The sequence below is a fragment of the Lagenorhynchus albirostris genome, chromosome 2 (assembly GCF_949774975.1).
Source record: "Lagenorhynchus albirostris chromosome 2, mLagAlb1.1, whole genome shotgun sequence".
NCBI lineage: Eukaryota > Metazoa > Chordata > Mammalia > Artiodactyla > Delphinidae > Lagenorhynchus > Lagenorhynchus albirostris.
The window spans coordinates 142564893-142578576 of NC_083096.1; the positions used below are offsets into that span (position 1 = coordinate 142564893).

General features: G+C 37.1%; 1 protein-coding gene across 1 annotated transcript in view; it reads left to right on the top strand.

Moving 5' to 3' along the window:
- The window catches only part of TUT4 (terminal uridylyl transferase 4), a 143301-nt gene that overhangs the window by 25047 nt on the left and 104570 nt on the right, over positions 1–13684 (top strand). The window contains exons 2-3 of the mRNA XM_060140062.1: positions 2858–3740; positions 9402–9565. Of these exons, the coding sequence (XP_059996045.1) occupies positions 2951–3740; positions 9402–9565 (954 nt within the window). The 5' untranslated portion in view covers positions 2858–2950. The remainder of the gene's footprint in view (positions 1–2857; positions 3741–9401; positions 9566–13684) is intronic.

Sequence of the window (13684 nt, forward strand, 5' to 3'; positions counted from 1 at the left end):
ATTCAGGAGTCCCAAGTTCCATTGATGATTTTTGTCCAGTCAAAAGTATGGCCAAGGGCTAACAGTGTGGACTTTACCTGGGCTCGTTAGACTAAATGCAGAATGTTAGTCCTCACTCCAAATCTACTGAATCAGAATCTGCACTTAGGAACTAGCTGATTCCTGTGCACAAAAGTTTAAGACCTACTGGTCTGGATTGAAATTTAATTGTTGGCTATGTGATTGAAGATGGATGACTGAGAATTTTATCCAGTGAGAAGGGGAGAGCATGGAGGAGGTAAGAACTTGATCCTAAGGACACACCTAACTGCAGAGAAGGTTGGGAAATGTAGTTTAGCTACGTGCCTAGGAAAAAGGGGAAAATGAATTTTGATAGATATGTAGCAAACTCTGTGCAATGGCGTATTTGGCTCAGCCATAAATAATATTGGCATATCATATTATAGTCATCCTGGGAGGATGGTGGTGGGATGGGAACATAAGTGTGTGTACAATTCTGTCTGTAGGAAGTCAGTAGATAATATCTAAATCTAAAACAAAATAGGTAGTACCAGCTTAAGCGTGTAATTTAGAAATATGGAGATAAATCTCAGAAGAAACAGCTGAAAGAGTTGACAGTAGTTGCTTCTGAGGAGATTGGTAGTTGGTAGGAGAATGCTGTTTTGCCTTGCCATTTTTTCAACTGTGTAAGTGTATTTGTTTTATAAGAAGCACATTGGGAAAAAAATTCCTGTAGTCTAAATAGGAGGTAAACACATGAAATGTGTTAAGTGCTAAGTACTATGAGAAAGGTAAGAACAAAGTCCATAGAAAGAGGCATACTTATCCAGGCCACCCTGGGTGGTAGGAGGCTAGGGGATGGATTGGGAAGCGAGATATTTTCTAGTTACATTGTAGACAATATAAAGTATGAAGCAATTAAATATCTTTTGGATCTATTATATTTTGTTTTTAAAGTGTGAATAATTAAAAATAAGTTAGGTTTTTATTAATCCATTTAACAAATTTATTGAGTGTCTACTTTGAACTAGGCACTGTAATAGGCATTGAAGATATAATGGTAAGCAAAATGAGAAATGGTTTCTTACCTCTTGGAGCTTATAATCGTGTGTATAAGATTATACAGAAGAGTTTGGTTTTCCTTCACTTCTACTTTCAGAAACATTCCTTAGAGCATTGATTTTTCAAGTGTCTTTTCCAGTCTAGCCATATGAGAATCACCTGGGAACTTGTGAGAAATGCAAATTCTCAGGCCCCAATCCCAGACCTGTTGAATCAGAAACTCTGGGAATGGGACCTTCCAGGTGATTCTAATGAATGATAAAATTTGAGAACTGTTGCCTTAAAGGTAATCAACATTGTAAGCTTGGTTTATTACTGCTAATATTTTGGAAATAACCTGATTTCCATAATATGTAGTATACAAGCTATTTCTAGTATAGAAATTACTTAACAAAATGTAGTGTTTTCATTTGTTTATAGTTTGTGCTCTGTGGTAGAAGTGTGATAGTTCCTATTATGTTTTAGAACAAAACGGATTCTGATTTTTTTTCTTTCTATTATCTTTTTTCTAAACATTATTATTCTTTAAGAGCAGTTTTAGTTTCACAGCAAAGTTGGGCAGAAAGTACGGAGTACCCATGTAACTCCCTTCCCCCACACAGGAATAGCCTCTCTCACTATCAACATCCCTGCACCAGAGTGGTACATTTGTTACAGTGGATGCACCATTAACACGTCATTATCATCCAAAGTCCATAGTTTACCTTAGGGTCCACTCTTAGGGATATCCATTCTGTGGGTTTTGACAAATGTATAATGACATGTATCATCATACAGAATATTACTATAACTTCTAAACTCTGGGATCCTGTTGGTTTTTTAAAATTTTCTTACCTCAGAAGAATTTATTTAAACTGCTTTGTACTTCAGAGCTGGAGAAAGTCTGTTGATGTTGGTTCCCCATGTTTAGAGCATCAAGTTAGAAGTAGGTTAGTGGTATAAATAGGTAGTATTTAGTAGGAAAGTCATGTGGGAAAGATCTTACCACGTAGCGTAGTCTTCTATAAACTGATTCCCTGTGTTGCATATAGATTGCAGTTCTTCTGTTATTTTTACCACTTAGTCTTCTATAAGCTGATTCCCTGTGTTGCATATAGATTGGAATTCTTGTGTTATTTTTGTTCCATTTCCTTTTATGTTAATTGTGGTACATCAATTGCAGATTTTATTTCCCTTTTAGTTGAAATTCTTATTGAGTAATGTAAAACAGCATTTTACTTCTGAAGTTCCCTTGTTTTGATGTCATAGTGCTAGAATTACATTAGAACCTCCTTAATGGGCGTTTCACTGTTATTTACTAAGTGGATTTTAACTCCTCATATAGTTTTCAGAGTTTAAAAATTTTTATTTTTTACTCTTCAGCTTTTTACTTTATTTTTATTTATTTTTGGCTGCGTTGGGTCTTCGTTGCTGCGCGGCTTCCTCTAGTTGCGGTGAGCGGGGGCTACTCTTCGTTGCGGTGCGTGGGCTTCTTATTGCGGTGGCTTCTCTTGTTGCAGAGCACGGGCTCTAGGTGCGCGGGCTTCAGTAGTTATGGCGCGTGGGCTCTAGAATGCAAGCTTGGTAGTTGTGGTGCATAGGCTTAGTTGCTCCGTGACATGTGGGATCTTCCCGGACCAGGGCTCGAACCCTTGTTCCCTGCATAGTCAGGCAGATTCTTAACCACTGGGCCACCAGGGAAGCCCCGCTATTCAGTTTTGAGAATAAATTATAAAAGTTTTTTTTATGTCTAACCAATTTTTTAGAAATGGGTTTTGCATTTTAAATAACAGATTTTTTTTTTTTAATCCAATAGTTTGCTTGCCTAAACTGGATTTGAAGCAATTCAGACTACTGGAGATCTGCCACTTTACAATATCACAGTTGGAAAGAAGCAGGTTTTTAAATAATGGAAGAGTCTAAGACCTCTGAAAATGAAAATCATGAACCAAAGAAGAATGCTTGGGCTCTTTCTGAAGAAAGCAAAGCAGTTAAATTTATAACTAATCAAACTTTGAAAGCTAGAAATGATAAATCCATAAAAGAAATTGGGACCAACTCTCCAAATAGGAATAGTAGTAAAAAAAATAAGCAAAATGATATTTGTATAGAAAAAACAGATGTTAAATCATGTAAAGTAAATGCTGCCAGTGTTCCAGGCCCTAAAGATTTGGGGTTAGTCCTTCGAGATCAAAGTCACTGCAAAGCAAAAAAATCACCGAATTCACCGGTGAAAGCCGAAAAGGTACCTGTTTCACAGGCAAAAGTAGAAAGGGCACCCAGTTTACAGGCAAAAACAGAAAAATCACCAAAGTCACTTAATTCACCAGTGAAAACAGAAAAGGCACCCAGCTCACAGGCAGCAGCAGCAGAAAAGACACTTAATTCACAGAGGAGAGCAGAAAAAGCACCTGGTTCTCAGATGAAATCAGAAAAGGTGCCCAGCTTACCAGCAGAAGCTGAGAAGGTACCCAGTTTACTGTTGAAAGAAAACATGAGACAGACAGAATTACAGCAGATTGGAAAAAAAATTCCAAGCTCCTTTACTTCTCTGGACAAAATGAATATTGATGTTGCAGAGGGAGAAAAATCTGCTCTGGAAAACTCACAACAATCTCAGAAGCAACAAACATGTACAGATAATACTGGTGATTCTGATGATAGTGCTTCAGGAACTGAAGACATATCGGATGATTTGAGTAAGTACAAATTAGATTATTCCACAAGTCACATTTTTGGAGAGATTTTTTAATATTAATGTTCTTTAGATTATCCTTAGTTTGATTTTAACTACTTTAACTACAAAAAGGACATTAGTAATATGGGTCTTAGGTTGAAAACATTTATTATGGGAGGTACAAAGCCTGTGCAGATACAAATTTAGTGGCTCCTATAGTTGATGTGTACACACACACACACACACACACACACACTTTCTGTCTGTCTGTCTGTCTCTCTCTCTCTCTCACTCTTCTTTTAAATGGTCCTGGTAATACATTGCTCATTCATTCGCCAAACATGTATATATTGAGTTCCCATTATATGTTACGCATGTGTTTACAGTGGAAAACCAAAAAAACACAGCCCCAGACCTGAAGGAAGCTTCTAGTTAGGTGAGGGTGATACAGATAAGTAAGATGGTAATTTAGTTCAGTGCCAAAAACTTAGAATCGAGAAAGTACATGATTTAATTGAGGTATTTAGACTTTGGATTGAGAAAATGCATGATATAAATGTGAGACTGCAAGTGTAACTGAGATTTAGTATGACTGCAACAGGGACTTGCGGGGGAATGTGGCAAAAGATGTAGCTGAAAAGGCACACAAGAATTGGAAAGTAAAGGGCCTTTTAGGATATGATAAACAGTTTGGACTTTATTATGAGTGTTTTTTTTTTTTTTTTTTTTTTTTGCGGTATGCGGGCCTCTCACTGCTGTGGCCTCTCCCGTTGCGGAGCACAGGCTCCGGATGCGCAGGCTCAGCGGCCATGGCTCACGGGCCCAGCCGCTCCGCGGCATGTGGGATCCTCCCGGACCGGGGCACGAACCCGTGTCCCCTGCATTGGCAGGCGGACTCTCAACCACTGCGCCACCAGGGAAGCCCTATTATGAGTGTTTTGAGAAGCCACTGAAGAGTTTTAACCAAGGTAGCACTGTGATCATATATATATACACAAATATATATGTTTATCTTTTCAGCAAATTCTTTGACAGGAGCAAAACTGGAAACAGATTCAATAGGACACTGTTGCAATTTACTTGAGAATTATCATTGTAAAATTCATTTTCTTATGAGATCTTGATCTTAGTGTTACTTAATTGTTTATAAATATTATCCATGTCTGTTTAAATTAATGAATTTTTCTTGGCAGTCTTTTTTCCTGATGTTTCTATGGCTAAAAGAATAAAACCTTTTCTTGATGTATAAACAGAAAAAGCTATTTCTAAATCATTATTTACCACACTTTGAGAAATACTGACAAAGAGTTCAGAAATAGCTTCTTTTTATTTCTGGTGGTACACAGATGATGGTTTATTGACAAACCCTTTTTTTAATTTAATAGAGGTACCTTTGTATGTAAGAAAAAATGTTAATAATTTCATAGGTATGTTAGGACAAGGCCCAAAAAAGTAAGTCAATTTAAAGACAATATCAAATAAATAATAGTACTGCTAGTGTTTAGATATGGCAGATCTAAACATGACGGTATGTGATTGATTGAAGTTGGGAAATACTGGTGCATAAGATCAGCTACAGGGGTCTGGTCACTTGAATTAGTGAAAAATATGATTTAAAGATTATTTTCTTAAAAAGGTGACAAAATAAGGTGACAGAGTGAGGTGGTTAAGACTGTGAGCTCTGGAGTAAAATTTCATAGGTTTTGAATCTTATCTTCCCCACCTAATAACTTTGTAATCTTGGATAAGCTGCTTATCCTTTAAAACATGTCTAAGTTTCCTCATTTTTTAAAATGTGGAGATGGTGCTGCCTTTGTTATAAAGATTAAGTGAAATAATTCAATAGAGTTTCATGTAGTCCCTGACACAGTAGGCAGGCAATGGCAATTAATATCCTTTATTATTATTATTTCTCCGATTAAATGCAGTTTTGTTATTTGTTAACATGGAGAACAAGTTGAAATAGCTTAAGGAAGCTAGTAGACCAAATAGAGGTCCTTTCAGGAAACTTGTTTTAACAAACTAATAAGAATGAGGGACTTCATGGCAGTCCAGTGGTTAGGACTCTGGCGCTTTCAACATGGGGGCTCAGGTTCGATCCCTGGTTGGGGAACTAAGATCCCACGTGCCACATGGTGTGGCCCACAAAAAGAAAAACCGAAAAAACCCAAAAATGATTTATATGGGAATTCCCTGGTGGCCCGGTGGTTAGGACTCCAGGCTCTCACTGCTGAGGGCCCAGGTTCAGTCCCTGGTCGGGAACTAAAATCTCACAAACGGTGTAGTGTGGCCAAAAGATTAATGGATTAATCTCCATTAGGTCCAACTTTAGCTCCCACCTAGCACTTCCACCATTTTTCCTTTTGCCGTTTGTACATTCAGTAAATATTTTGGGTGATCTCCGCTATGTGCAGGTACTGATCTAGTTGCTAGGAATATAACAATGAACTAAACAGATAACACTGTACTTACTTACAGAGTTAATATTCTAGTGGGAGGAGACAGACAACAAACATAGTAAACAACAAAAGTATATAATAAGTTAGATAGTGATAAATCTTATAAGAAAAATAAAACAGGAAAGGTCATAAGGAATGATGCTGCTGTGTCTGGTGGTGGTGTTTCAAATTTAAATTGTCACTGAGAAGGTGACATTAGAGCAAACACTTGAAGGTAAGAGGTGAGAGAGTGAGCATGGTGAATATTTGAAGGGAGAATATACTAGATCTGGGCTTCTCAAACTTTAATGTGCAATTAAAGTGAATCAATTGGGAATTGTATTAAAATTCAGATTCTTGGGCTCCATTCTCCGAGATTTTTGATTTAGAAAATCTAGAGTCTGAGATACTGGATTTCTAACAAGCTCCGGAATGAAGCTGATGCTGCTGGTCAGGATCATGCTTTTGAGCAGCAGAACCTAACTCATCTTCTTACTTTCACTTATACCATCCTTCCTTGTGTCTTCAACATAGCAGCCAGAATGATCCTGTTAAAATTATTCAGATCATGTTACTGCTGTTCATCATGTTTCAATGGTTTCCCATATATCAGAGTAAAAGCTAGTGTCCTTGCTGTGACCTTTATGATCTTCGGCACTCCCCCTCCCCCCACTTTTCTGCCCTCATTTATCTACTTCTCATCATTTCTCTCTGTTCCAACTGCATGATATCCTTGCAGTTCCTCAAATGTGAAGGCAAATGTCCACCTGATGGCTCTTGCATTTGCTTTTTCCTTTGCCTGGAATACTCTTCCCCCAGATGTCCATATGGCTAGCTCTCTTACCTCTTTCACCTTCTCAGTGAGCCTTTTGCTGGGTCACTTATCTAAAATTTACAAACCTCACCTCCACCTCTGGCACTCCTTATTCTTTTTACCTTTTTAATTTTTCTCCATAGTTCTTACTATCACCTGTCATATTTAAATTTTTTATTTACCTTTTTATATTAGTTTTATTGAGATATAATTCACATGCCATAAAATTTGCCATTTAAAAATATACAATTTAGTGTTTTTTAGTGTATTTACAAAGTTGTGTAGACATTACCACTGTCTAAATCATGAATATTTTCACCACCCCCAAAATAAACTCCATACCCATTAGCAGTCACTACTCATTACCCTCTCCTCCTAGGCACTGCCAACCACTAATTTAGTTTCTGTCTCTATAGACTTGCCTATTTTATATGAGTGAAATCATACAACATGTGGCCTTTTGTGTCTGGCTTTTTTCATTTAGTATGTTTTAAGATTCATCCATGTTGTAGCATGTAGCAGTACATCATTCTTTTTCATTGCTGAATAATATTCCTGTTATGCTCCTCTTGTGGTAGGAGACACATCACCTCCAGAGAGAGGCACACTATTTTTATTTAGAAAAATTAGTGCTATCAAGAGAGAAGTGAATTTCAGGGTTCTTGTAGATGGCATGTAGAGTGGCTTTTGAGGGCAGAGAGGAGAGGTTTATTTATTATCTATGAGCATTTACTTTTAGAAGTGCTTTTAGATACGTCCAAATCAATTTCTTTATTCAACACACTATTATTAAGTGTCATCTCTGGTCTAGGCATTGTATTAAAATCTGAAGGTACAAAGTTGAATAAGATCTGGTCATTAGCATCAAGGAATTCATTATCTAATTGTAAGAGGTAGATAAATAAATACAAATTACATTGCTGTGAAAATGTGAGATAATAGCGGGTGCTATGAGAATATAAAGAATATCAGACTGTCTTCTTTTTTCAAAATTATTTTATTTTTGGCTGCGTTGGATCTTCGTTGCTACGCGCAGGCTTTCTCTAGTTGCAGAAAGCGGGGACTACTCTTTGTTTTGGTGTGTGGGCTTCTCATTGCAGTGGCTTCCCTTGTTGTGGAGCACAGGCTCTAGGCACATGGGCTTCAGTAATTGTGGCACGTGGGCTCAGTAGTTGTGGCTCGTGGGCTCTAGAGTGCAGGCTCAGTAGTTGTGGCACATGGGCTTAGTTGCTCTGCGGCATGTAGGATCGTCCCAAACCAGAGAGCGAACCCTTGTCCCCTGCCTTGGCAGGCGGATTCTTAACTACTGCACTATCTGTCTTCTGAAACAGTTGATGCTTAAACTGAATTTTGCAGGAGAGGTAAACATAACTAGTTGAAGTAGGAAGGGCCTTGATGGTGGAGGGAACAGAACATGTACAGGCATTGATACTTGGAGTAGCACTGATCCATTCTAGCACATTTGGTATGAATGAAGTGAAAAGTGTTAGGGCAGGATATAAGATTAGAGATATAGACAACTTAGCTCTCTTTTTTTGAGGTCTTGGCTTAAAGTCTCAGAAAAGCCTTCCCTGACCCCCATATCTAAAGTTTGTTTCCCTCTCAGTTACTTGTTTTTTTCCTTTATAGCACTTACTACAACTTGGGATTATTGTATTTAAACTGTTGACTGCCTTCAAGAGGGCAAGCACTGTGTGTTATATGTTAAAGAGTTTAAACTTTATTCTGAACTCCATGAGAGCCTGTTAAGTATTTTAAGCAAGAGAGTAACATGATTCAATTTATATTTAAAAAAATCACACTGGTGGTGGAACCTACTATTATTCTAAGTATATATTGGTAGGTGCTGGAAATGCAAAGATTGAAAAGAAAGCACATAGTCTGTGCCTTAAAGAGATCACAATCTAGTTAGGAGGCAGAGAAGCAAAGAAAAAATATTGATGTGGTAGAGATATCCATGAGTTCAGTGAAAGCAAAGAAGGAGCCTCATGTGAGTCTGTGGTCTGGAGTATATATGTTCTTTTAGCTTCTTTTGTATATCGATAAAGTCACTGAAGTGACTTCGGTTCATTGAGTCATCTTTGGGACTTAAAGTAGCTTTATATCATATTTACTTCAGAGATTCGACAACATGGTTATGTTATGTTACCCTTGTATAGTGAGTCTCAGTCATATTTGTCTTTTTTGATATAGATTCGTTGGAAGAAGATAGGCATTTGACCCATGAAGTAGATTTTTCTTTGTGAATTTTGATATCATGTATATCTTTTACTTTTATCTTACATAGGTATACCAACGTGCACAACGAAGGAAAACATAAAGGAAGAATATTTTTTCTGTATGTGTATAAATTGAATGTCTGTTTTTCATTAAAAAAATTTTAATTTACCAATTCTGATGATGGTAACTAAGTGATTGCTTCCTTTTCTAGGTAAAATGAAGAACGATGAATCTAATAAAGAAAATTCTTCAGAGATGGACTATTTAGAAAATGCCACTGTGATAGATGAATCTACATTGACACCTGAGCAGAGGCTAGGCTTGAAACAAGCAGAAGAACGCTTAGAAAGAGATCACATCTTTCGACTTGAAAAAGTATACTATGTGTTTTAGTTATTTGGAGGAAAATGCATGTTTCATAACTTTTCTTTCCCAAGTGCAGCTCTTTTTATTTTTCTTATTATATTCCTTAGGTGGAGATATCATATATCTTTCCTTCCTTCCCTATTTCCTTTCCTCTTCTCTCCCTCTCTTTCTTCTTTCCCTCCATTTGTTCAGCAAATCCTTACATCTGTGAGTCTGACTTCACTCATTCATCCCAGACTCGACAAACTGTGGCCTATCACCTTGTTTTTGTTTTTTTTAATTGTGGTAAAATACCTCATGTTTTTATAAACAGAGTTTTATTGGAACACAACCATGCCATCCTTATTATCTATAGCTGCTTTCTTGCTACCATGGCAGAGTTGAGTTTTGAGAAGTTGCTACGGAGAGTATGTGGACCACAAAGCATAAAATATCTACTGTTTACCAAAGCATAAAATATTTACTGAAATATAACTTTGTCCCTTTACAAGAAGTTTGCTGACCCCTGATTTACTTGCTTATCAAATAGATACTGAGAGCTTCTTATGTTCTAGATACTGTGCTAGGCACTGGGGATATATGTTGGTGAAAATGGCACAGTTTCTGCCGATTAGAAGTTAACGGTCTATTTGGAGTGACAAATAAATTAGCAAATACTACAGGATGTACCAGACTTCCTCCTTTCCCCCTCGGTTTTCTCTTTCCTCTTTTTTTCTCCCATATTTACTGAATATCTCCTATGTATTAGGAACTGTTCTAGCCATAGGTATCTTGTTGCTGAGTACTAATTAATTTCTTAACCTAGAAATACAGATTCCAGCCTTAACAGTAAAAACACTGCTAGATATTGAAGGAAAGAATCATAAATCAGTCTGTTCTTAAATAGATACTTGGGATAATTGTTAGTATGCATACAGGGAAATAGGTCATCATTCTTGATAAATAAGGAAGGAAAGAAAGAAATGGTATGATTTTGTATAGCTTAGAAAAACAAGATTATATTTAAATTGAAGAAGGCAATCCTGAGTCATTAATAGAATTTATGACAGTAGTCACCCTGTGAAAGTAGGAAGGAATATCAAGGAGTAGAGGCCCATAATGTAGGATAGAGTTTGGATTATATAGTTAGTCTCACAAGATCCTAGTTAAAAGGAAGTCTTTTTTGCAATTTGCTATTTTATTTTTTTTTATAAATTTATTTATTTTTGGCTGCGTTGAGTCTTTATTGCTGCACATGGGCTTTCTCTAGTTGCGGCGAGCGGGGGCCACTCTTCATTGTGGTGCAAGGGTTTCTCATTGCAGTGGCTTCTCTTATTGAGGAGCATGGGCTCTAGGTGAATGGGCTCCAGTAGTTGTGGCACGTGGGCTCAGTAGTTGTGGCTCGCAGGCTCTAGAACGCAGCCTCAGTAGTTGTGGCATACGGCATGTGGGATCTTCCCGGACCAGGGCTGGAACCTGTGTCCCCTGCATTAGCAGGCGGATTCTTAACCACTGCACCACCAGGGAAGCCTGCAATTTGCTGTTTTACATAGTTCTGTCTTTCCTCTCACTTTCCCTTTCCTAAGTTTGAAATTAGTCTGGATCTGTGCATTATCAAGATAAATATTGAGTACCTTTCATGTGCCATGATCTGGTGATAAAAAGTTGAATTGGGGCATGTGTGGTTTTTTAAAAACCACCATACTGCCTTTCTAGGAGTTTCTCTTAGAGAAAGGCGTGTAAGCAAATAATAATAGTAATAACAATATTGTTTGAAAATAGGATCTTAGACAAAGGAGTAACCAACTTGAGTTGGGGTATAGAGGCATCAGTTTGGGGAATGCTTTATAAGTAGGTGACATTGGAACTGAGTCTGAAGGAATGGCTAGGAGTTGGGTTAGGGAATGGCTAGTGTAGGTAAATTGTATGACATGTATAAAGGGAATGTGAAAAATGTATTTTCAGGGAATATAAGCAGGGGACTGGTTGGGAAGATATGTAGTATATGAAGCAGGAAAAGTCAGTTCTTGGGAGAAGGAAGAAGTTGGGGTGGAATGGATATTTGATAGTAGTAGGAAAGAATGGCCTGGGGTGAAAGAAAACTTGGAAGCATGGAAAACATTTTGTTGTTGAATTTAGATTAGCAATGATGTAAAATCAGTGTGTGCCAATACCAGCATAGATATCTATAGTTTCTTTTTCTTGTGGCTCCTTTTTGGTTTTCATGCCATCCCAAACCTCTTGTCAATCCAGTATATTGTTAATTAAAGTTTTTCTTTACCAATTTTAAAATACTCATTAAGAATATTCTTACCAACTTGCTTTTGATTGCATCAAGTATTTGGTTCGCAGTGTACTTACAGATTATCTCATTGAGGAGTAAAGATGTAGATTTTTAACGTGTACTAAAGAAGGAATAAGTCCAAACTGTTAGATCAGAAGAGTAAATTTCCCTATAGCAAGTGTTAAATATTGACTAGGAAATACTTAGAATCTCCATGCCCAGGAATCTTTTTTTTTTTTTTAATTTCAAGTTACTACTTTTTTTTTTTTTTTTTTTTTGCGGTACGTGGGCCTCTCACTGTTGTGGCCTCTCCCTTTGCGGAGCACAGGCTCCGGACGCACAGGCTTAGCAGCCATGGCTCACGAGCCCAGCCGCTTCGCGGCATGTGGGATCTTCCCGGACCGGGGCATGGACCCGTGTCCCCTGCATCAGCAGGTGGACTCTCAACCACTGCACCACCAGGGAAGCCCCCAGGTTACTACTTTTACTTTTTTCCAGTTTTATTGAAAAATAATTGATATACGTGACTGTATAAATTTAAGGTGTATAGCATGATGGTTTGATTTACATATATTGTGAAATGATTACCACAGTAGGTTCAGCTAACATCTTCTCGTATAGATAAAATGAAAAGAAAGAAAAAAAGAAAAAAAGGAATAAATATTATTGGGATGAGAACTTTTAGGATTTACTCTCTTAACAACTTTCTTATATATCATTCAGCAGTGTTCATTACATTCCTAGTACTTACTTATCTTATAACTGGAAGCTGGTACCTTTTGTCCATATTCCTCCAATTTTCCCCTCCCTTCCTCTGGTAACCACAAGTCTGATTTCTCTTCCTATGAGGGTTTTTTTTTTTTTTTAAGATTCCTCATATAAGTGATCGTACAGTATTTGTCATTCTCTGTCTCACTTATTTTACTTAGCATAATGCCTTCAGGGTCCATCTATGTCATTGCAAATGGTAGGATTTTCTCATTTTTTATGGCTGAATAGTATTGTATGTCATATAAGTTTCAGGTGTGCGATATAGTGATTCATAATTTTTAAAGGTTATACCCCATTTATAGTTATTAAAAAATATTGGTTATATTGCCCGTGTTGTACAGTATGTCCTTGTAGCTTATTATATACATAATAGTTTGTACCTCTCTATCCCCTACCCCTCTATTGCCCCTCCTCCCTTCCCTCTCCCCACTGGTAATCACTAGTTTGTTCTCTATAACTGTGAGTCTGATCTCTAATTCATTTATTTCTGCTCTGATTTTGATTATTTCCTTTCTTCTGCTGATTTTGGGATCAGTTCTTTTTCTAGTTGCTTATGGTAGAGTTAGGTTGTTTATTTGGGATCTTCCTTGCTTCTTAATGTAAACATTTATTGCTATGAAATTCCCTCTTAGAACTGCTTTTGCTGTATCCCACAAGTTCTGATATGTTGTTTTTCCATTTTTATTTGTCTCAAGAAACGTTTTTATTTCCCCTTTAATTTTTTCTTTTATCTGTTGGTTGTTCAGGAGACAAATCTTTATTCTAGTTGGTCTACAGAAACTTTAAAGGAGGCTTATCGATATATTTGTTTAATGGCAAAATAAATATTTTGACTATAATAAAGGAATTTTTAAACATTTTTCATGTGTCCCTTCTGTGAAACTAGAAGCTTCATGATACTGAGGACTTTCTTGTCTTATTTACTGTTGTGCCTAATACAGTGCCTTGCACATAGTAGTTGGTCAGTAATTAAAGGTAACAGTTTGCTTAGTGGTTAAGTGTATGGGCTTTTGGAGTCACTAGGTCTAGCACTGTCACTTACTGGTTAGATGATATTGGATAAGTTATTTAACCTCTTTAAACCTCAGTTTCTT